General features: G+C 40.7%; 1 protein-coding gene across 1 annotated transcript; it reads right to left on the bottom strand.

The window, feature by feature from the left end:
* Nucleotides 1–20,136: 20,136 nt before the first annotated feature.
* Nucleotides 20,137–22,732, bottom strand: myca (MYC proto-oncogene, bHLH transcription factor a). The gene is made up of 3 exons (XM_049565751.1): nucleotides 22,516–22,732; nucleotides 21,498–22,182; nucleotides 20,137–21,151 (listed from the first exon to the last, which is right to left on the bottom strand). Exons 2-3 carry the CDS (start codon nucleotides 22,147–22,149, stop codon nucleotides 20,520–20,522), a joined length of 1,284 nt encoding a protein of 427 aa, XP_049421708.1. The 5' UTR covers nucleotides 22,150–22,182; nucleotides 22,516–22,732; the 3' UTR covers nucleotides 20,137–20,519.
* Between the last annotated feature and the right edge of the window lie 3,573 nt (nucleotides 22,733–26,305).

The following is a 26,305-nucleotide window of genomic DNA, read 5'->3' on the forward strand; positions in this document are numbered from 1 at the left end:
CCAAAAAGGTTCTGCCAATATGACTACACTACGAGGCGGAAAATTGGGCACCTCGGATCAACTCGCCAATCCAGCTCTGTGTGTCTAAACGCTCGCAGCTTGCCGGCAAAACGACCCAACATTCGCCGAAAATCTGGCAGTGTAAAAGGGGTTAGTGATTGATTGAATAAACCAATAAAGACAACATTAAATTGAAGTGACCCTGGCGAAACTGTATGTTAAGTGGATCAGTCACATTACCAGCAGCAATCCAATTAATTTAACTTTTTGTTACGGGAAATAGCAAAAAAAGTGACCTTTTCAAACACACCAACTGTCCAAAACCAAAAGTTAATAAATTTGCAATTTAAAAAGCAGAAAAGATAAAACTTCACATTTGAGAAACAGCAAACGTTTGTAATTACTGCCTTCTAAATTACTTAATTATTTTGGATTAAGTTTCTTTAAGCCAACTAATTAATCAATTTAAGTTTTTTAACACTTACACCTCAATAGTTTAGGTGACACACAGTCCCAAAATATGTCTGCGCTGCCCTTTAAAGTGGACATGAAGTGGGCTTATAATGATGCAGACTAGTGGAATAGAAACAATAGCAGCATAAATATAAGTCTTCACAAACAAACATGCGACCAACATCTGAATACCTGAGTAACATCACACCACAGTAAGATTCTGTAGGATAGCAGCATTAGATCTGTCATTCTGCCAGTGTGTTGTCCTCCTGCAGGGTGACGACAAAAAAACAAAAAAAGAAAAAAAGGAGGAAATAAACCTGACAATACCGGAGTAATGAGCCGTTGTTTTTCTGAGTAACTTTGTGAAGGTGGACAAGTCACAGAGGTCATCTGTAGGTCAGGTGGCTCCTGCTCAGGAACCTGTTCACTGATTAAGATGAAGGATGCTGAGCGCATAAGGTGCAAACGAGCCAGGGGCCTCAGGGGGCCCATCTGTTGTGGGCAAATAAACGGGGGCTTCGGTGAATGGGAACCAGTCCTGCTCTTCCCCTGCGAGGCCCAGCAGACAGCTCCATTAATCAGGAGCAGGATGAGCCTGCTGGGCTCGCAGTGACAAGTCAGCAGTGGCACAAACTCTCCTCCTCCTCCTCACACTGTATCTCCATTAGAGGCTGGAGGTGTCAGCTGGCTGCAGCTTCTGTTCCCCTGTTGTCACTATCGATGTTTTCACAACTGTCCTCCAAGAATAACTTTAAAAAAGTGACACAGGAGGGGCAGGGAATAATTTACGAGCTGCCATTAATCCCACCAATAAATAAACATTTGTTTAAGGGGCTGGTTTAGGAGCAAGTGACCAAACAACTTCAGCTCTAGCTGACTTTTTAAAACAGCTAACCCGTAACTTAGATTTGAGTTTGACTGTAAGAATTATTCAACACTGCCTTAATTTTAGTTAAAAATAAGTCATATTTCACTGAAAATTACTTTATTGATATGATTTCACCGTGATCTTTAGATTTCAATACAAACTTTCCTGACCCCTACAAGAGCCTGTTAAATCTGAGGGGTCACAAGATCATTAAGAAGAGACGAGCCATAAAAAAAAAACACAATTCTGCTAGATAAAGGCATGTTCATTTTTTTAGACTTTTCTCTAACTTTCTTACCCATATTTTGCTATATATTGTCCAAGAATTAAGTTGATTGAGGGTTGCAAGTAGGGATAGGAATCACCAGAGGCCCCACATTATGACATTATCATAATACTTAAGTCACTGTGCAAATTAATCGTAATTTTAGACATTTTGCCCTGCAAAATTTCGCAATACTATACTGTATCAATTTTTTCTCTGATCTATATAGTCGCAACCAGTGATGAGAGTTTGTAACACTGTTTCATTTTAAATGGGTCACAAGCACAGACTGTAAAAATAATGGACATGGCTGCCATCATGTCACCCATTGGTTTGTGGACTCCTCTTTTGAAGGCTCGTGTTCGGCATGTCGGTTGTCACCATCTTGGTTTTTTGGAGCCAGAAGTGACCATATTTGGACGAGAGGCTGGCGCTGCGGAGGAGTGAGGGGTGGATCTGACTGAAGGCCGAGGACCCTTAAGCTACCAATTCATAATTATGTCTAACTTAAAGCTTTAATAAAATGTAAACAGGTGAGTTATATAAAATTCAATCCCCAGTACAGTTGTCACTGAGGAAGAAATTAGCTATAGAGACCAAAACTGATTTGTGTACCAGGCTGTAAATATGTTAATTTCTGCTGTAAGGTTAGACATTTCAACATGGAGGTCTATGGGACTGACTGGCATCTGGAGCCAGCCTCAAGCGGCCGTTCAAAGAACTGCAATCACACTCACATGTTGGCTTCATTTTTCAGTCCTGGGGGTCGCCGCTTGGTCACAAGCCAATAAGGTCACTACTTTAAGGCATAAGTGGCCAAACAAGCAACTAAAATAAATTAGAGATACAGCACTTTAGGGCTGGCTGTCTTGATTAATTTGTCTATAAATGACTAAAGACTGTAAAACATGCCAGTATAATTTCCCACAGCCCCAGGTAATGTCTCCAAATGTCTTAAATTTGTCCAAAACCAAAACACAATTATCATATGTGATGAGGAGCAGCAGCAAATCCTCACATTTGAGATGCTGGAACCTGAGAGTATTTGACATTTTTGTTTGAAAACGTCTGAAACGACAATTTGATATCAAAATTAATTTGATTATTTTCCGTAGATTGACTGACCTATTAACCGACTAATTGTTCCAGCCCAATAGTACAGGTAGAGTACAAATACCTTTGCAACATAACACATGGTTGAGGTATGTGGCCTTTAAGATATATGGATGTATACGGACTGGAGGATATAAGTATTACCTTGTGATAACTTTCCAGAGTTGCACAATCCTGTCTTATAACACTCTAACCTTTGTGGAATGGAGCATCTCCTAAGCATTACAGCGCATGTGTGCATAATTAAAAATGGACTATGACGTTCGTATTTCATCTTCTCACCAGCTTTGGCACCTTTTTGTAATGCAGTGGTCTATTTTCAGTCTGAACACGGCCTTAGCCCCAACTGGCAGACGTGTCTTCTGCATAGCAGTAAGATAAGACATGTCCCCTCAGAAAGAGAGGGAGGGGGGGAGGGTGCGGGCAGAGACAGTGGAAAGGAAGATGGAGGAGCACTTTAATAGTATGATTCAGCAGAGGTATCAATTCCCACAGATGGCAAGCTGGCTCCTATTGACTTACATAGGAGGGGAGTAAAGAGGCAATCAAAACCACCCTGGGGACAGACAGTCAGCACATCAAAAGGGAGCGGGATCAGTGTGTTCAAGGCTCCCCATCAGATCCGAGTGGGGAAAGAACGAAGGCTGAGCTCTGTGAAGTGTGACGTGAATATACATTCAAATGATCCAAAATGGAGTCGATTTGTTTGAGGGCAATACACAAAACCTTTAAATGTCACTGTAAATACAAACCTCTATATCTTAATGTGTCTTCCCTGCAGACTCACTGAGGTTCCCTCAAACTGCTTACCGCCTGTCCCTATTCATCCTGACAGATAGCTGAGTGGCAACCCAAGGCTATCCAAACAAGAACCGGGCTGTATTCAGCGGGGACCAGGTGTCAGAGGATGTCCATTGACACCTAAACAAACCGTACGACAGACGCAGTCATAGCCTGCTGGTGGTTTGTCTTGGAGGCCTGCGGCTTTCACACTTTCTCACCACCAGCCTGCTTTGAGTAACACAACAACAGGAGAAGACAGAGGAAAGGTGAGAAAGTCACCACTTCCACCTGAAGACAGAACGACCTGCAACCTGAGGATCTCACCTCTGCACTTTACAGTTCCTTATTTGGTGAATAACAGAGTTGAAGCTACATTAACCTTTTCGCGGGGACTTTTAATCAGTCTGATGAATTCTGCCAGACAGACAGCAGCCTGACCTCCAACCCCTGACGAGTGATGGAGAGAGTTGGCACTGACAAGACACTATTAATGATTCATTAACGGTGCTTTAATGGTCATTAAACTGCACTGTGAACTCTGCTGGTAACATGTGATCCTGTGTTGTGCTGTCTGCTTCTCTTTGTAATAAATATGAATGACTAGCCTGTAATTATAGGTAAAATAAGAACTGGTATTCACACCAAAAACAGTGCAAATATAGCTCAATAAACAAAAGTGAGATGGCAATCTGACAAAGTAATGTTTCCGTGGCACAGCTCAAGTCTGATTTGAATGCTGATTTGTTACATTAATGTAAAAGGCTGCAGCTACGCAATTTGAGTTCTTATGAGTTAAGATAATAAAACTGATTTAATAAAACACAGAATTCTATAAATAAGCTTTAAGTTGTGTCAGACATTCTCCTCATGTTGGATGAGTCTATAAAAACGTGTTTGCCTTCAGTTTTTCTCCTATGCAGCATGTGGTGAAAGAGGGAAATAAAACAAACTTTCTGCTTCATGCCAACCGTTTGAATATGCAGCAAACAGAGCTGCAACGATTAGCTGATCTACTTGATTCGTCGATTGAAAGATATGTAATTGCAAACTATTGTATCGTTTATAATCATTTTTTTCAGATAAAAATGTCAAACACTTACTGGGTCTAGCTTCTTAAATGTGGTGATCAAGGAAACACTCCCGAGCAGTCTTGTAAGGAGGCAGGTTGTGGTGGTGGATGGGTCACAAAAATGCAGACCTTCCCCCGGGACTTTTCCCTGGAGACGTTTCAGAATCATGTAACTGTACCTTTAGGACCTAATGTCAATCATGGGGCACTAAATTGTAGGATATCATATGAAATGGTTTATGTTGACACATTGGTCAACTGGTTTTGGTCTCCAGGTTGTGCTGCAGAGTGAGTGCACTTCACTCTCACACTGCTCTTTAGTACAGACAGCTGCAGACACAATGCAGCAGTTTAGAAGTGTTGAATTTACAGCTCACAGCATCTTAATACGATATAGTCTCTGGCTTGTTTGATATCTAGCGTTGGCAAAAAATGTTTTTGCACAGTTGCAATCCACCATTTTTATTTTATTTTTTAGATATTTTTTGGGCATTTTTAGCCTTTATTTGATAGGAAAGACAAGTGTGAAAGGGGGAGAGAGAGAGGGTGTGACATGCAGCAAAGGGCCACAGGCTGGAGTCGAACCCGGGGCCGCTGCGGCAACAGCCTTGTACAGCCTGCTCTACCCACTAAGCCTCCGTCACCCCTGCAATCCACCGTTAGTGAAGTTAGCTTATTTACTCCATTACTTGACTGTCACTATCACACTGAATGTCCTGCTGAACCCACTCAAACACTATATAGAAAAAAGAAATGGACAGTTGAATATTCGTGTTAAACGACGAGATCTGATTCAAGTGACATAATTCTGAGTCAGGTACAGACCTGATTAACAATGTACTCTGTAGTAAATGTATGATAACCTCTCAGTTCTGGACTGCTGGTTGGACAAGAGAAGCAATTTGAAGACATTGCCTAGGACTCAGGGACACTGTGATGAGCATTTTTCACAGTTTTTGGCATTTTACACAGCAAAAGAATTAATGGATTAATCATAAAAATAACCAGCAGATTAATCAATAATAAAAATAATCTTTGCAGCCCTATCTGAAAAATGCTTTACATAAACAACAGAGCTGAGACAATTCAACGATTAATGATTATTAAATTAATCACCCAGTAATTTGAAAATCAAGTAATTGGTTTGAGTCACTTTTAAGGAAACAAACTTCTCTGGTACCAGGTTTTAAATGTCTGTATTTTCTGAATTGTTTTACTACTCTATGACAGTAAACTGAATATCTTTGAGTTGTGTGGACAAAACAAGACATTAGAGGACGTCAACTCAGGCTTTGGGAAACACTGATTTACATTTTTCACCATTTACTGACATTTTATACTAATCAATGGATCAAGAAAATAATCTACGTATTAATTAGCAATTAAAATAACCATTAGTTGCAGCGCTACACAACAAGGGAATCACAACAACAACAGACAAACAGCATTTTCACTGTGCTTGGACACTGTGGGGTTTGTAGGAAAACAGGCAGAAGAATTGTTTATTCTAATAACTGATAATGAGACTGAATCACCACTTTGTTTGACTCCATTCATTAGTCTCTCATGTTGTTTTGCCCTGAAAATCAGTAGCAAGTGAAATATCTGTCTTGGTGCAAAAGTTGCAAGCAGTTGCAGTTAATATTTTTCATGTTGATACAAAAATGTGCATATTTAAGAGTTGTTAACTCTCCAAATGACTCACAACAACCTGTACAGCTGCACTGATGTCTTTGTTTGTTGCTGTTTTTCATAGTGATTTATCTGTCGCCTTTTTTGGGCTCTGGCACATGAAGATAACGTCCTTATTCCTAATACCGCCTACTGTACAAAGCTCTGATTGGCTTGGTTGTTACAACTGCACCGCATCAACATACGCAGCCTCCACATTCATGTCAGGTCTGCAGATTCAAAGGTTTAGGTAAAAAGAAAAAGGATAATCTGGCAGACACACTGAACCTGGCTCATCTTTTGCAATGCAGCAAAATCTGGAAATACGGCAATCACATTGTTACATGGAAGTGCACATTCCTGGTAAAATATTCTAAGATGTGAAGACCAGATTCCTATCTCACAATCAAGAGAAAGCATGTAAGGATTGCCCCGTGATAGCTCTGAGAAGTCATCTATAAATCCTGACATGAAAACCAGGGAAACAGCCGTCAATGAACATCAACACCAGACCTATTTCAAATGCTGAAATTACTGCGAAATATGGACAGTAACTCAGAGTCTAGATTGAGGCAATAAATTATGACATTGATGTCATCATGAACTAATTTATTAGGGGATCTCTGCGTTAGTTAGACTTGTGAGAAGCAGGACTCAAGCATCACTTATGCCTTATGATGGTCATAAATTAAGCCACAGAGGTTCGCAGTCTTTCAACTGAAAAATACATTTCTCAAACCATCACTAATTCAGCCCTTGAGAATAATAAAGAGGACATTCTTCTTCCTTCATATCATTATTTTTCTAATTCACTGCTGTTTCCTGTATAGTGCCATCACTACCTCGAACATACGTACCACTATATCCACAACACTGAAGGGGTTTCAAACTGTTTTTGTTTGTCATCCTTTCACATAATTAATGCCTATGTCTTCCAGTTGTGAGTAGCTCAGACAGTTTAGTTTAAATATTGTTTAGCAGCCCAGTCGAAAAAAAGAAAATGCTGGCATTGTACGTTTCTGCAAACTATGAATACATTATCTCTGTGCGTTTCATATGTATCATATAAAAACATTTTCAAAGTGACACAATATATGAGCCGACTATGTCGTTTGGAGGGGATTATAGATGGCATGACACCTTGGCAAGAGGCATGCCAAGCTGCAGACCACAGTTCAAGACCAACAAATAACAACAGCACTTGTTTTTTAGGGAGTCGCTGCTGCATTTCCAGCAGCGTTTTAAGCACCAAACACGGGTGTTTTATATCGGCGCATCAGTGTGTTTCCAACGGCAATCTCGGCACAAAAGGTGAGTGTTTCATAGCAACTTGTCACTGTTTTTCCATCAGCTTTTTCCACACAAAACATGGGGATTTTGTAGTGCCCCGTCAGTCATTTTCCAGCAGCTTTTCAGGCACAAAAGGCAGTTGTTTTTTACTGAAACATCGCTGCTTTTCCTGCTGGGATTGTCCCCCTTTAAACCGGGTATTTTAAGCCCAAACATGATCTTTTCCTACTGGTTTTTGCACTTAAACCTAACCACATGTTAACCACAGCGCTGCTGAGTCATAAAGATTCAGTGTATCCGCTACATACTAACAGTAGTGTAAAATGCCAAATGCCAATGCCAATTTTCTTATTTTCTGCCCTGGTAACCATTTCATGACCTGTCAGATTAATCTTCACTTAGGAACCACTGGGACAGAGCCATTACAGAACCTTTGTTGGCTACCAACGTTACAGATTCCATGTGTGAAAAGGGTTTATGTGGTAATTCTGGTAACATGTTAGATTATTCATTGTCTTTGCAAAGACTCGACATGCATCATTATCATCCCAACACATGTGGGCTTTACCTTTCACCGCTGTGGGCAAACAAAAGGTGTCTATCTGTCTCCTCCTCTGCCCTGTCAGCTCAACAATGATTATTAAATGTGTGGGCATGTTTCCTTTCAAACTCAATGTCCTTCCACTAGCACAGCAGCAGGACACATAAACACAGTATGTAGGTCACTCAAACAGTTTGTGTCTGTTCTCCCCTCTCTCTCCATGGCTGAGGTAAACTGACAGCAAAATCAAACACACTGTTTGCCGAGTGTGACTCATCTCACCCGGAGAACCTGGGAAGTGGGGCAGAGTTTGCCTCCTCCTTCATGTTGACCTCCACGCTGCTGTCTGAATGTTTGGTGTGAGCGACCAAACATCTACCTGCCGAGCTGCGCAGGCCGACTGTCTGACAGCAGCTGAGGATCGAGTTTCCTCTCTCCCTTATGGTTGATGGTTAACATCGACCTCCTGTGTGTTTATAGCAGTGTGTCACTTGTGGCATAAACTGTGTCGGGCTACTTGAAGTGAGCAGAGGAAGCAGGAAGAGAAAGATGTCATGCGATGAAATCCATTAAATCCGATCAGTGAATTACACGGATAGAACACATGGTATGTACAATTTTCCATTTGATGTAATAGAACAGCCATAAAAAGCGGCGCCATGGGTTAGAGTGTTGCACATAATTTAAGTGTGACAAAAGTCAGTGGAACAGAATATATGGGGTCATTCATATTTCTCTATCTTTGAAATGACTTGAATGGAAACTGGGGGAATTCACATGGAATTTAAAGAAGTTAAAGATGAACTAACTCTTATGGACCATGGTTGATTACGGAATGGGCGTACCATACATAGGCTCATCATAAAGAGATGCAAAGGAACTGCAAAGACACACAGAATACCTACAAAAACAGGGAAAACAACCACAAAGAGACACAAAATAACCACAAAACGACCAAAAAAGATCAAAAATACTTTCAAATTGACACAGAATTACCTCAGTAAGACAAAAAATGACCCAAAGAGACCCAAATGACCAAAAAAACAAACACAAAACAATCACAAGGAGACACCAAATTATTTCAAAGACACCAAAATGATGTAATACAACCACAGGGAGACAAAAAATAACTCCAAAGCGACACAAAACAGCCAAAAAGAGACACAAAATGACCTTCATCAGTCACAAAATGACCCCAAAGAGACCCAATGACACAAAACAACCACAAGGAAACACAAAATAAACACAAAGTGACACAAAACAACCAAAAAAGACACAAAATGATCTCAGTGAGATCCAAATCATTACAAAAAGAAACAAATATATTCCTATATTGGAAAGGTTTTGGGGCTCTTTGCATATCTTTGCCCAGGGGCCCACTGTCTAATATTCCACCCATGAACTATACATGGAGTGGAGTACTAAATCTAAAAGGAATTAAAAGTTTTTAAAGACACACAGACGATGCAGACTAATTATTGTGAGCTAACTAATTCTTCCACAGCGCAGAAAGGTATTTTTATTTGACAATAATATTTAAAAAGACGTGCACGCTAGACTGCACTCTCTTAGTAAAAACAGATGCGGACAAGTTTATTTCAACCACAAAAAAACAATAAAACCCAACAAAGTTTTACTAGAGACGCTGGTGCTTGTTGTAATTCTGGTTCTGTGAGGAACGTTTCACGTGTCTGAGAGGTGGACGGCAGTGTTTGTTGATGGAAACAAGTTTTTCTTTTCCATGACATGCTTAAGCCTGAGGTTTACTCCTGCCCCAAATGAGGGAGATGCAGCTCTTTTCTGCTTTAAAAGAAAAGTAGCTTTGAGGCACAGTGGTGCTGTGAGCTAAACGCTAACATTAGCATGATAAATTGCCCACAATGACCACGTTAACATGTTGATGTTCAGCAGGTATAATGATTACCACCATCATATGTTAACATGTGGGCATGCCTCCACAGCATTTAACACAGCATACAGCTGAGGCTGAATGTCATTAGTTTGACAATTACTTAGTCGTTAACTGTAGTACTGGACAAATTGTAATTTAGATTGTTATCCTCAAAGTTAATGCAGTTAATCCCGTGGGGGACATGGTACTAAATGTGAACCCATCCAATAGTTGTGGAAACATTGAACTCATTGGAACAACAAATGTCAATCTTCTGGTGGTGCCAGAGGAAAATTCAGGGGATCATCAAACTCTTTAGGAGTGATCTGTGCTCTCTGGGCACCATCAGTTTCCTCAAATGGCAATCAGTAGTTGTTGATATATTTAAGCATGGACCAAAGCAATCTCTGAACCCCTTATTGGTCTGACGAAAATAAGCCTCTGAGGACAACGGCCAATATGTCGGGAGATCTGGTGCAGTCAGTGGGTATTTGGGCCAAGACTTCTTCCTCTGCGTGCTGGTCATTCGAGTAATCTCTTTAAACAGATGTCTTCATATTTCTGCAGACAAATAATCTTTTTTTTTTAAACAAACTTAATGAAAAGCTAAATCATTGTCAGACTATGGCCACTGGGTTCCATTTCAGTCAATGCGTTCTGCCTCTCTGCACAGACCTTTACCTGCCACCCAAACCTGATTGGGTGCTACTGGGACTACAAACTCACTACAATCAGAAAACACAACACTTCCTACACCAAAATATTCTTCTGTTGCCCACAGATTATGCATGGATTTGCAGACATTTGGTTATCAGTCCCCCCAGAATGTTGGGATCACAACAATAAATGAAATTCAGCCAGTCCCTTTGCAGCCTGTGCAACCTTGCAAATTTCTCACCGCAACTTTATGGCAAATTTAAGTATTTAAAATGGGTAAAATCTCATTTGATTGTAGAGTGTACTGATTGCTCAGCCCCTCCTTGTCTGTTCTCTCTCTATGCTGCTGCAGGAGTGTGAGCTCTGTGTCTGGGACAGTCACACACACAGTAACAGGGCTAACTGTTAGCGTCACATGGCTAATGTGACAGTTAACCCAATGGTTATTAATGGGTTTAACAACAGAGTTGAGCCATTTCTGTGTCGGTGTGAGATTGTTGGGACTGTTTAATAGCTCAGTGTTGGATGATAGATGCTGCTGCTATGTTACCTCGCGTAACCAGGCAGAGAGCTTAGCGTTACGTCAATCTCAGCAACAGTTCGTCATTGCCGATCAGCTGTTACTGCCTGACACCATCACCATCACACAGATTCTAATTCAGTGGGAAACAATGAATACTCATTATCGGCTCCAAATCTGAGACAGCAGCATAACTATTTTTGCAATTTCTACTTGAATTTAATTGTAATAAATGCTTATAAACATGCATTGCAATTTTTTTTTAGAAAACCTGCCGTGAACGCAAGCATTTCGAGCCTCAACGATCCCAAAAACAGCCCGCAAAATCCTGGAGGGTCTGGTTTATAGACATTAGGACCAAAGTGGTGGACTGACTCATGGCTAGTGTGGCTAAAGGAAAAGAACAGTATGAGCAGTCCCTCAACAACTGTATTAACTTTTATAGATCCAGCATGAATATTTATAATAGAAAAAGTGACTTTGATGATATCAGGTAAGTACAATTTTATATTCAGTTTTTGAAACTCTGGGAACGTTGAGTTCTGTCCGGATGCATACAGAAGGTCACATGAAATCACTTTCATTCACTCATATGGAGTGACTCAAGGCAGGACATCAGTGTGACTGATTGAAACACTGGGTGTGTCATTTCCTTTTCTGGATGATATTAATGTGATTGAACACTGATGGGTGAGACCTTGGATAGCCTTTCTATGGAGGGTAATTCCTCTCTTCTACTCCTGCTGTCTCTCTTTAAACTCAACACTACTACTCTGTAGAAACTGTAAACCTAAGACACAGACACTCATGTTTAGACCCAAAATGGAAACTTTGTATTCATGGTATTTTTAAGAAACAAGTCACCTGTTTGCAGCCCGAGCCATCAACCCACACTACGACACCAAGCCAGTGCATCTTAAGGAACGTATTAACACAGGAGTTAAATGGTTTGTTCTTTGATAGCAGTGTGAAGGGCTGCAACTTATGATTATTCTTACTATTTATAAAATGTCACAGAGATGGAGAACAGTGAAAAAGTCCCACTGAAAATTTCCCAGAGCAGAAGGTGGCATCGTCCAATTGCTTCCAATAGTCTAAAACCAAAAGATTTTCTTACAGTTGAACACCTAGATGAACATTATTATTATGCACATATCTAACAGGAACATCAAATTTCCCACATGCCACAGATTTTTGCTTAATATAAATATAATCCAATTTGTCATGTGACATGAATTAAAAATGGGAATGAAGTCAGGTACGGCTAAATACCAAAGATAATCTGATATGCAACTGTATCTAGCCTGCTGTATGCTGCAGCGTTCCTCTCCTCCACCAGGACTTGGCATCAAAACTCTTCCCTCCTTTTGGCCTCCTGTGTGGAGGTCTGCACACACCACGCTGACGAGGAACTCCTGTGGGAGAATTAACTCTAATCCAGCTGGAGCGTCCTGCTTTGATGAGGATCGGCGGTACAATATAGCACATGACAATGCACTCTGCTATGCACCGACACCCCCTGCATGCAAATAGAAAAAAGGGCTGACCGGCCATTCAGCAGCTTTTTCCATCAGTGCCGCATGATGGAAAAAAGATATGTGATTTTTTTTAAGGCTTGTCAGAGAGACTTTCTCAGAGAAATGGCTAAAAGTGAAAACACCACCACTGAAAGGGAAGGTAATGTGTATTGGTGTTACAGTATGCTGCTAATCTAGAAGAAACATCAAGCCAAAAAAGTTTTAAATGAGAGTTTTTTAAACTGGAGTTTGAAATGTATACATTTTTCTCATATCTTGGTTTTCTTTATCAAATTGTGTATTTAAAAAGCATATGAGGTTAGCCAATGACATCATCCACCAGAGGGACCATTACTGTTACATAACAGCCAGACATGGCTGTGAGCGCCCCACACTGCTGCTCCAAATGGTCTCTTTCTGAGACTCCATACAGTACAAAAGCCTTACTTATCTAAATCTGAGAAAAACATATAAGTCAGATAGTGAGCTCAAGAACTGTTTGCAAGCAACAGTGACGTTAGGAAAACGATGACGACTAATCTGTACAAGGCAAAAATGTCATGATTTGTACCCTTTACTAAACAAAATAAGGAAGATATGGAATGAGCCCTTTTAAGGTCAAACTAAAATTAGACTTCGTTTTTGCTTAGAATCAGGCAGGTGTAGTGTTGTTTTGACCTGTTTAGCCTATTTACTATGTCAAAACAGTTATTACAAATTCCAGTTTAAGGCAGTTAGCTGGCCATTTTCTGTCAGAAAAAAACTGTAACATGGATGTATAAAGAGAACTGGATACAGTGTTAGAGGCAGGGCCCTGGTCATTCCTATGAAAATTTCTCCGTGGAACATGAAGCCAAAAAAGTTTCATTTCTGGGTATAAATTGTCCAGATCTCCTGCATCCATGGGCCCATTGTGAAAGCACACGAATATTCCTTTAACCCCGCCTGCAAAGTGCTTGGTCTCAGGTTTGCTATAATGAATGCCATAAAATAACTTTGGCTATGATTCGGCTATTAGTGAATTTTACAACATCTAGGATCCACTGATTTACAGATGTCATAATGTAAGCATGTGATGAAAAGGTCTTTTTGGGCCCAATGGCATCATGTGACGAACCCAGAAGTTGTAATTCCACAGTTTATCCTATAGATGTAAAGAGAAGACTGGATACAGTGTAGGAGGCTGGGCCCAGTTATTCCTGTTAAAGCTGCTCAGTGGCGCATGAAGCCAAAAACCTTCAACTGCCGCATATAAAATAACCCAGATTATCAGCACTGCTTCTGCATCATAGGGCCCAGAAGTCTCTAGAGCAAGTACACTAGAGACTTCCACCAGTCAAGTGATTAAATCTTGATAGTGAAATGAGTCACTTTGCGGGGGTTGTGACGCTAAAAAAAATAAATTAGTGCACTGATTTGCAGACGTCTCTTTCCTGATGTAAGTGTATGGGAAAAAGTCTTTTTGGGCCCAGCTGCATCACATGATGGACTTGGAGGTTGTAATTTCACCGTTTAGCCACCATGAAAATTGGATTCAAAGTGAGGCGCACTTCCTGGGGGCCTGGTTTAGCCACTTTGTCAAACTGGCTTCAAAGCCCAACTCCGTTCCTGGGGATATGACCTGGACCCAGGCCCCCAAGAAGTGCGCCAGGCTTTGGAGCCAATTTTCATAGTGGCCAAATAGTGGTACTGCAATTTCCAGGACAGCTGATGCTATCCAGCTAAACCTCAGATCATGCTGGCTGTCATTGGCTCAGCAGGTTTTGAAATAGCAAAGAAAAAGTAATATTTAGTTAATAATGCTAATGTTAGCAAGCTAGGCTAACTAGCTTCCACTTTCTGAGCAGAAGCTAGAAGTTAACCTAGCTTGCTAGCCTCCAATTTCCTAACTTTCTTAAAGTAACCTAAACGGGGCTTCTGCAGTCGCTAGGGAACCACGGAACTTGATGCTGTGTCTCCTAGCAACACTACGTGACAAATGTCAGTCAGCTGTTGCCATGGGAAATGCCCAGCCAGAGGTTTGAGGCTACATGCTAATTCCACACATATGTCCAAAAACAATTTGGAAAATGGAAAAATAGCTGCAGTATCAACGTAGTTTATATTTTCCTGACACACAAAAATGAGAAATCAAACTTTAGTTCCACATTAAGTATGTGGTGGCGTTGCATTTAAGAGCACACGTGTCACATTCCTCAGCAGCATATTCCTAGATACTCTCACGTGGTAGAATGAAAACACTGCGCAGGCGAGACGCTGGCAGCCAAACACAGGTCGTCACCGCCAATAAAAACCCACTGACAGCTCAGAGACAGAAACAGAGCATGCAAATGAGGCAGCGTATTTCCAAAGAGGAAAGTGATGTCATGTGATAATAATGATGGTGTAAAATGAGACGCAGCCAGAGAGAAAAGTCTAGCTGGCGAGTGGCTACAGTTCTGACTTCAGGAGTATGAACCTCTTTAATCTATTCCAGCTCTGGAAAACATTACATAACAGCAGACCTCCATGTATTCCTGGGCCTCTAAAGTATCTGAAAAGTATGTGTGCAGCCGTTGTGGCGAGGCAGTGAAGTTTGGCTCGCTGTGAGTTTGACTGGAAAACACACAGATCTCAGACACAACGTACACAACATTAACTGCAAAGCCTCTGCAGTGAGGAGTACAAGGTCGAAAGCTGATGCAATCACAGCAATGCAGAAAGTAAAAATTCCCTTTCTCACTCGAGGAACAGCAACAAATTTGGATGTGACTCAACTACATTCAACAATCTCTCTCCTAAACAGCCAAAGTCACTGTTAACTGCAATGATTTCACATTTAAATGTTGTATGGTTGTTTTTTAACATGAAATAAGTATATTTAGAGCCCAATAATCATCCTTAATGAAGCAAAAATGACAAATATTTGCTGTTTCCAGCTTCTTCAGTGTGAAGATTTGCTTCTTTTCTCAGTTTCACATCACTTTAACTTGAATATCTTTGTGTTTGGGACTGTTGGTCAGACAAAAACTAGATATCTGTCATAGTGATGATTCTTTTAACTACTTTCTGACATTTTGCTGACCAAATAATTAGTCAAAGTCATCATCAGATTAATGATCATGAAAACAATCATTTGAAGTGGTGTTAAAACAATGTCTGGGTTTGTATCGCTCCTTATTTATCTTTAAAAGAAACAGACACTTTGTGACTCGAATGTAACACTAAGACATTGCAGTAGTGGAGGAAGTATTTAGATCCTTTACTTAAGTGAAACTACTAATACCACACAGTAAAATACTCATAATAAAGTTTATGGGAGTGTACCCCCGAGCACTCAGGTAAGGTCGGGGCTTTATAAAAAGGTAGCAACCAGGTACCAGACTATGAGCAGCAGAGACACAGCATCAAAAAAACACAAACATAGCTATGCGAAACGCCAAATGAGAGTGAATCTAGGGTTGGCTTTTACTCTTACTTTCCCTGCTGAGCATGTTCACAAACAGTGACTGACAATCCTGCATAGTATACCTTTGAAGTATCAAACTAAAAATACTCAAGAAGAAAAGTCTAAAAAAGAACAACCTCAAGCTGACAAACAGAAATGACAAACAATTACCCAAATAGCTAGACTAGTTAATTAATCAACTAATTGCTGTAGCTATACTTGTGTATACTGATGGGCAGTTTAATTCATAACAAAACTTCATATTTTAGAAGATCTTTATATGTTTTGTTAGCAAAAATTGTAACTTGTAAAGTAGCTAAGGCTGCCAGATAAATGAAGTAAAAAGGGTGTCTACAGATATAACCAAGTTAAATTTAAGACTATTTAAGACCTTTTTTTAATACCAACTTATATGAAATTTAAGACCAAACCTGCAATGGAAATACATAGCTATTATATAGGGATGTCACAATTACTTGATTTCACTATTAACCACGATTTTAAATGCCATGGTTAATTATTCGTTAAGATTTCTCAACACCGTCACTCTCCAAAGATTATGCTGGGATGGAACCATATACAGTAGGCAGATCAGCCCAACTCTCACGGAATGAAAACAAAGTTACACAAGCGGTACAGGTGAATAGGCGTCTCCGAGTGATGAAGTATGGATTATGTATGTTTCAAAGGGCATCTATAAGTCAAAAGCTAGCTAGATGTTTTTTTTTCCTGTTTAAAAATTCTCTTCTCAGGTCCAAAAAAATGTTCAGAAACATTTTTGTAATATAGTTTACAGAAAGTATGTAAAGAAATATATGTAGCTTTTGAAACCTTTTTTCCCAAAAGGGAAATCCTGCTGTGGATGTTTAACACAGAGGTGGTTTTTGTTTAATTCCAATGGGATTATTGTCATTAAATCTTGTACTTTTTGGTTACTTTTCTTTGTTGCTATATTACTTTTGTTATGTTGGCATGGCAATAAATGAAACTTAAAGATCTATAAGGAGTGTTCATGTTTTTTACACATTTATAGTGTGAAATTAATTAATGCATAATAATCGTGATAATCGTAAAACCATGATTATTTCCCTGACAATAATCGTACCAAGTAAATCTATAATCATGACATCCCTAATTATATATACATGTGTGTGTGTGACACGCATTTCTACATACTCTTTCCAAGTAAACACACTGTTGTCAGTTCAAAATGAACAGTAAAGGAAAATGACAACAACTAAGATGAGTTGAAGTTTAATGTGCTTAATGTAAGAAGAAAACAAAATCTCATCTCTGTCATAAATGCTATTTATTATTGCAAATCTTCGGTCTGTCCAATGATCATATTGTAAACACTCACTGGGTCTGTCAGGCTGGAGAAATTTTTGTGGTTATGTGACTGAAAATATTTAAGACCCATCATATCTGAATTTAAGACAATTTAAGATCTTTTAAGGCCTTGTATTAAGAATTTTTAAGACATTTTAAGATGTTTTAAGGACCCATAGACACCCTGATGAAGTAGGGTAGAGGCAGAAAGTGGCATGAAAAGAAAATGTTTAAGTAGAATAAAAGTACCTCAAATCTGTACCAGATTAGATGTACTTAGTTACATCGTACAGTGCACTAGAAGCCAAAATGGGGCTCGTTTAAGCCTCAGTTTCAGGTACAGTAAAGTAGTTCTTGTACTTGACACTGAGCCAGTTCGGACTTGAATTGCTGAACTTAATTCATGTAATGATGAAATATTAACAGGAGCAGTCGACAATAGATCATCTATGCAAGCTGCTGAAATACTGTGGGTCATTTTGCAGAAACAGTCCCAGTAGGCATGACTTCTGTAGGGGCTTTGCAGGTGGAAAGACACTGACACGTCAGGGTAAAAACTGGGGTAAACACCAGTGGACTACAGCCACAGAAATGTGGTTTACAACAGCGGTTATTTGCAACCAAGACACAAAAGTTTCACTTTACACCCAAATCAAGCCCAGTGTTAATCTAAAGTGTCTCTCTGTAGATGTCTTGTGATAATCAGATTCTTTATTTGTGCCAAAATGACATCATCTCCGCACAGGGATCCAGTATTTCCCTGGACAAAAACTTCAGCAGGGTGGATGCACGTTGTCATGGAGGCTTGAACCCAGGTCAGCCACTTACAGCACACTTTCTCCCTGCTCACAATACACCCGTCCTGCCCACCCACAAAGTGCACACAAAGACTCCACACTAATCCCATCTTTTGTGGTCCTCCCATGTCTCAGTGTGGCTTTACCTCATGTCTCCACCATCAACTGCTTTTATATGCACTCACAGGTCAGCAGAATAAAAAAATATATATATAGTTTAAAAATCCTCCTTTGTTGCACACAAACAAGCTGCACAGAAAATAGCTTATAAATTACGCATAAGAGAGCCCTGAGCAGTACCTGATGCTATCACTGATGCCTTTTATCATCTTTTGTTATGATCACTGTACTATCACACTGACAGCACAGATAAAACAATGCTTGAAGCAGCTCTAGACTTTGTGCTCCATGGAGAATAAAGGCTTGGGAAGTATACAGAAACAAAAAAAACATGAAGTAAGCATCAGAACAGATCATGCATATAAACATCTCCAGCAGTATTAATAGGAGTTGGACAGACAATAGAGAAGCCAGACGAAAATAACACTTGTCCTGAGAACAATAGTTTCACATCACATTAAACCTCTGCAAACTCCTTCACAACCTCACAGCCACTATTACTCCTTTATATCAAGTTTACAGGAGGCACATTGAGAGATAAAGAGCTTTTACTTTGTTATATCATCACGTGTGTTAATCAGTGTAATTACAGAATTAGTTTTAAAATGATGAATGCAGTCGATAGAGGACACATAAAGAGCTCTTACCGCTGGGACCACAGTTTGTCTCGATCCTTTATCGCTTTTATATTCCCTTTTTTTTTCCTGGTGATCAGTCGCGCGTCTCACAGACACAAATCTCGACCTCACTTCCATGTGCTCGCGACCAGGACCACGCGCTCAGGGGAGCGCTCGGGATACGGCGCGTGACGTCACGGCGAGGCTGGAAAGCCGGTCGAAAAGTCGGCGCAATATCAACAATAATACAGGTGTGTTTTAGTAATGTAAGACACGAAATATAATGTAAAGGCTTAAATACATGTGAGTTTTCAATGGGAGGTTATTTGGAGTGTTTTTATTGGTTATTATTGATTATTTCTTATAATATTTTCATTATGATAGAGCTTTAATACCTTGATTTAAGATAGCTATGACAGTTTCTTGTCAAAAAAACACACATTTAGACTGTGTTATAGTCTGCAGAGGGATAAATGCGTGAGTTTGCAACTGTAACCCAACTTGTTTTGCTTTCACACATGCAAAATTTGACTTAAATCTGACCTGAGACATGAATTACATGATCATTTGGCCATTTTAACAATCAGCTTCATTGCCTAACTGTGTCTAACAATGCAAGGTGTTTGAGGTAGCTGTCAGTGGACTTAATTAGGGAGAAAATCATGCAAGTTTGTGTGCATCCATTGATCTTTTTAGGTGTTTCTGGTCCAAACTGGAAGCAGAACAGGTCAAATTCAGATACTTGAATGCCCTTACATATCCACTCCACTTATGCAGGAGGGACTGTGACATGTTTTGGTGACACTAGTTCACTTAATAGCATCAGTGATGCTGGAATATTGTCAAAAACTAGCTCTCATTTTGGTTAAAGTCATGTATCTATGCATCAAAGTCTGAGCTTACCTTGTCTTCATGACCATGCACCCAAACAGCATCCTCAGGTGAAAATATTTAACCCTCAGTGCACCTTATATTCTGACCTGGAGCAGCCAGTGGGAGACGAGTGACTCTGTCTGGGCATCCTTACATCTAAACATGAGCATCTTATGTCACTCACTTATTCAAATCATGCAATTATCTGTGGCTTATCTGCGTCTGTTGAGACCACTCAACATATCCCCGGTGTATGTTAATGTGTCTGCTGTGATGACGTGTGTGGTGTGTGTTTTTGCGCTGCAAGAACAAGGACACAGATTCAAGAAGAGCCATTTTTTTTATATTTCAAAAAGAACCTAGGAACATAATGGAAAAAAACAAACACTGGGTCTGAACATCCAGACAATTGAGATCCAAAAATACATTTTCTTAGGAAATATTAATTATATACAAAACATAAAAATTTATATTTTAGTTTGGGCCCTCTGCAGGGTAGCCCCATTTTTTAATATTTTATTAATAAAAATAAACTTTTAAATATTTATTCCACCCATAACTTCAATTGAGGCAGCTTTAACATTGAAATCAAAGAGATTCCAAACAACTTAATCCGCTTTGCATTTGCATGCAACAACAACTGTACACCCCAAGTCTTGAACTTGCATAAAAAACAAAAGGCCAACAAGTCTGAAAAGGTCTGATGCCTCAAACTTTAAGCGCGAGAGCTCTGCAGCTGTGCAAGTCTCTGCTTTAGAAGTTCACTTTTCCTCCTCAGCTGTTCTTTGAGCGAGAGGAGTCTCTGTTCGTCTGTCTGCATGCTGTAAATGCACTCTGTAGCTTTCTTCAGGATCACCACTTTGGCCGCCTTCTCGTTGTTGGCAACTTCAGGGATCTCATCCCGCAGGGCGAAGAAGCTCAACTTGAGCTCGTTCCTCCTCTGGCGCTCCAGTACGTTATGTGTCCGTCTCTTGTCATAGTCCTCTGTGTCAGACGTCCTCGGGCTCGAACACTTGCGGTTGCTGCTGATCTGTTTGAGGACCCTGCTGTGTCCGCCGCTGCTGCCACCTCCTCCTCCGCTGCTGCTGCTGTTGCTGCTCTCCAGCTTCAGCCTCTTGACAGCCGGCTGCTCGTGCCTCATGGATGGATGGGCGGCGTAATTATGCTGGTGGGTGGAGACGTGGCACCTCTTCAGCACGAGAGGGCTCGGGTGCCTGGTCTCCGCCGGGCTGGGGTCGCACCGCTTCACTGCCTGCCTCTTCTCCACTGTCACCACATCGATCTCCTCCTCTTCCTCCTGGTCCTCCTCCTCTTCCTCCTCCTCATCATCATCTCCATCCTCGTCTTCTGCAACACAAAAATCAGAACAGTCACACACTGATTCAGCATCAGCAGCCCATTCACACTGCATGGCACAGAGGGAAGGGAGGGGGTACAATCTCTCCTTCCACATCAGTTGATTGCTTAACATTGCAGCCTCTAGCTAATCTCACAGCAGTCTACAACATGACATGGGTGAACAGGCAGCACGCCTCTGCCTCCTGCCTGCAAATCTGACTGCAAATCATACCAATTAAAGCGAGAGTTGGCCTCCTTTTAGGCAAAACAGTAGATACAATCTTTGCACACTCAGCAGAGGGAAATTCCTAATTGCACGGAGGGGTGTGACTGCATGATGAGTGCATCAGCTTACCTGAGTCACTACAACTGCTGCTGCTGCTGCCGCTGTTTGGCGGCGTGTCCAGTCCCAAATCCTTACTAGGCGGCGTCCCTGCGCTCTGCTTGGGCGTCTCTGCAATCGGATACGGGAAAACCACAGATGGATCGATGCACTCCGACGCGGATGTGTTGAGGTCTTGCAGGTAGCTGCTGTTGAGCCTCCAGGCGGCTGCACCGGCGGGCTCCGCGCACTCACCGGCCGCCGACTCCTTCCTCGCGGCGTGCAGGGAGGCGAGCCGCTCCGACACCACCTTCTCCAGCTTGGCCGCGGCGGAGAAGCCGCTCCACATGCAGTCCTGGATGATGATGGACTTGAGAAAGGTTTGGGAGTAGTCTGCGTCGCAGATGATGCTCTGGTTGACCACGTCGTCGCCCAGGAACTCGGTCACCATCTCCAGCTGATCCGCCGTGGAGGGGAAGAGGCTTGACAGGGACGGCCGGCGGCTCGGGGAGAGGGGAGGGGTCGGCAGCAGTTCAAATTTCTTCCAGATGTCTTCGCTTGGTGCCGGAGGCTGAAGCTGCTGAGGGTAGAAATCCTCCTCCTCGTTATCATAGTAGAAATACGGTTGCAGGGAGTCGTAGTCGTAGTCATAGTTTTTACTCGCCAAACTTGAATTCAGCGGCATTTTGACTCCGTTGTCTTTTTCCTTATAGTGAAGCTGGTTAAAAGAAAGAATGGATGATTAGATGATTACTCTTACAGGTCTGCAGGTTCACAGCAGCTGCTTGGCACTGATCCTGTTCTGCAACATTAAGTGTAAGCAACGTCACATGGCCACTCCAAAACATCGACCCGCTTTTGCACGCCTTGCATGCATGCACAAGTGCTGCAGCAGCAGGTGCTCAATTTGGGAAACTGATAGTAAATTAAGCGCAACAGGGGGAAACCCCACCTTCACTTAACTGCTGCTGACGATAAACGATTATCTATTTGACTAAACTGGTATGGGAAGCTGACGTGCAAGCTCCTGAAACCCCACTCCCTCCCTTACCTTTTAGATTTTAAACTCTCGGCGGAAGAACACAGGGCGAAATCGACCCAAAAAGCGCAAAAAAGGGCAGGAAAGTTATTCCAGTATGAAAGTAACATTAAATCCTTCCACGGAGGTGTTGCAGACTGTTTCAGTGAGGCGGTGTGAAGCATGCATAGAGAGTTGAAAGGCTGCACCAGCGACCCGGTGAGGACGACACGCAGTCCACCATCAGCGGCGTGAGAATCACAGCTGAGCGCTGCGCCGGCTGCAATAAAACCGCCGCAGCACTCCCCCTCTCGCTCCACCGCTGTATCCTTCCGCCCTTTTCCCGCGAAACACTCGCCGGCCTTGAAAACCTTACACGTCAAATTAAATTCACACAATTATCATCGAAAACAACTCACACATGATATTATTGTTGATTTAAACTCGAAACATGTGCTTTCATCGGTATAATCAGTCAATAAATTGTGTAGTTTTTCTTTGCAGCGGGTCTATTTCGGGGAAGCAGAAGTGGGAGGGGTCATAGTAGTGTAGAGCTCCCATTGACGGCAGACATGCAGAAAATACTAATGCTGTAATAGTAAGGGATAATTAGGAGTTATGTTTCCAATATCCCGCCCAAAATATCACCAAACACCTCAAACTGTCTCTTTTAATCTGTTGCACGTTTTGATCTCATTGTAATGAATTAATAAGAAAGATGTACCGCCCAAAAGTAGATTAATTTACTGCTTTTGCACAAACCGCAAGTTTGCTTTTTTAATTACGTTGATAAGCAACCGTCTGCAGAGACAATATAAATATAAAACGATGCTAAGTTTGCACAATCTGTGCAGCATTATTTCGATAATGCAACGCAGAGCTCACAGGTACAGGAGCTTACCTCGATCTGTCTGCAGACACTGACAGCTCAGATTCATTGGCTGAAACAGGTGAATTCAACCAGCAAACACACTCAATACTTGCAGGTAAATGTTTAAATTAACATGCACCAATGGGAAATAGAGTGTGTTTGTGATCCAGACAGTGTAATGTAGCTCGATATTTTGAGGCTGGACAGATTGGCACCACTTAACAACAAGAAGGAGGCAATTAGAGGAATCAGATCGCCACCGCAGTTTGATGGAGGTGTCCTCCTCTGCTGCGATGGTGAGGCGGGGATTGAACGGGCTCGGAGCGCCCTCTGCTGGTAGAAGTGCTCCTGGACTGGACTGCAGCCATGTGGGTGCAAGGTCAAGCTATGAAGGTGAACATAAAGTCCACAAATCAGCCATGAACTGGAGGATTATTGACTGAAGGTAGATTACAGAAAGATTGTTAGACGAAACACTATCTATGGCTCAGTAACAAACTGGTGGTGTGCAGTTTGTTTGTGCAGCCTTTTATTGGGGTTACTGGGTCACTTCATTAGAAAACAACAAATGTACCTAAACGTGCCGCCTTTTGACAAAGTAGGCTGTGCTATAAAACAAATATTTTTAGAATGTGATATATTATTAGCCGTATATGATCCATAACTCTGAAAAAGTTATTTTATTCAATGTGATCGTTTTTTGTTTTGGCAGACACTTCACTACCTGCATAACTACAACAATAATTGTGAGTAAAAGGATAGTTTCACTTATTTCTGTTCTCCAACAAATTATTTTTTAAATGAATTTATGTACAGTTAATATGAGCGTGAGAAAGAATTACAGCGTCCAATAACTCTTTCAATGTATATATGGACATATGAGTGCTGTTTTATGTGAAAACAATCTTTTATATCCACATCACTTTTTACAGTTTGATGTACTAAAATTTGATTTTAAAATTCATTTATTGGGTACATTATTGCCTTAATTTATGTACTTCATTATTCTAAGTGCCACTTGTGGAAAGGAGAAAGGAAAGGAAAGCGCTCCTTGTAGTAAATGGATATCAAACATCATTTATTGAGTGCAAAGTTTAATTTTTGATGTTGGAAGAAGTAGCCTAGTAAGACATTTTAGTTTAACATTTTTAACATAAAATTACATTGCTGAACATAAAATATAAAGCTTTTTGCAAGGAAATTATAGGTTAATTGTACTTATTCTGTATTTTTGGGATATTACCATTTACTAGTGGAAGCACGACAAACACTTTTTTATAATAAAAACTGATGGAACTCTTGAAACTAAAGAGCCCTCAGTGTATTAGTCTAATGTGTCTAAAGTTGATTATCTTTGAATTGTGAATAATCATCTACGCTTTTATTTTGCTTATGTTTTTTTTCTCATACACAGATCTTAATCTCCACCGTACTACCTGTTTAAATAAAGGATTAACTAATCAACATGTTTTCTTAGCAGTCAAAGAAAATAACATGTACAGTATGTAAAAGTACACACAAGAGTAGCAGGTGGCACTTTGTGTTGTAGCCTCAGCCACCAGTGTGTGAATGTGTGTGTGTGGATGTGTGAATGCGACTCATAGTGTAAAAAACACTTTGAGCTGTCGAATGACTAGAAAGGCGCTATACAACTGCAGGTCCATTTACCATTTAACCCTGCAACATTACTCAGTTTTTCTCTGGAAGAAAAATTACTGCAATTGCAATGAGCACTACAGACAGGAATCAGAATCAGATGACAGTTTATTAAATATCATGTATTTAACTAACTCTAAGAACTTAAGAACTTTAAGAGTATGTGAGACTGTATTATTATTATTAGTAGTAGTCGTAGTAGTATTAGTGTTATTATTAAAAAAGGAGTACCCATTTGCTCACTGAGGGAATGGATGGGTGACTGAATGAGCCTACCAGGCACAGGCCCAGGGGCCCCCTATGTTCTTCACCTGCATAATGGCCCTCAAATTAACATGTATCAGCCAAGGAGAGACTTAAAATTACCACAAAGTGACACACATGAACTTCAAAGAGAAATCAGATAACTTTAAATGATTCAAAACAACCACAAAGAGACACATAACAACCACGAAGAGTCACAAAACAACTCCAACAAGACACAAAACAACCACAAAGAGACACAAAATGACTCAAAAGAGATATAAAACTACTACAAAGAGACACAAATGACTTCACAGAGACACAAAACAACCACAAAGAGACACAAAATGACTTCACAGAGACACAAAACAACCACAAAGAGTCACAATACAACTCCAAAGAGGCATAAAACTACTACGGACACAAAATGACTTCATAGAGACACAAAACAACCACAAAGAGACACATGATGACTCCAAAGGGGCACAAAACAACTACACAGAGACACAAAATAACTACAAAGAGAACTACAAAGAGAAACAAAATGACTTCACAGAGACACAAAATGACTTCACAGAGACACAAAATGACTTCAGAGAGACACAAATCAACCACAAAGAGACACAAAATGACTCAAAAGAGACATAAAACTACTACAAAGAGACACAAATGATTTCACAGAGACACAAAACAACCACAAAGAGACACATGATGACTCCAAAGGGGCACAAAACAACTACACAGAGACACAAAATAACTACAAAGAGAAACAAAATGACTTCACAGAGACACAAAATGACTTCACAGAGACACAAATCAACCACAAAGAGACACAAAATTACTCAGAAGAGACATAAAACTACTACAAAGAGACACAAATGACTTCACAGAGACACAAAACAACTCCAAAGAGACATAAAACTACTACGGACACAAAATGACTTCATAGAGACACAAAACAACCACAAAGAGATACAAAATGACTCAAAAGAGACATAAAACTACTACAAAGAGACACAAATGACTTCACAGAGACACAAAACAACTCCAAAG

Source organism: Epinephelus fuscoguttatus, linkage group LG21 (genome assembly GCF_011397635.1).
Source record: "Epinephelus fuscoguttatus linkage group LG21, E.fuscoguttatus.final_Chr_v1".
NCBI lineage: Eukaryota > Metazoa > Chordata > Actinopteri > Perciformes > Serranidae > Epinephelus > Epinephelus fuscoguttatus.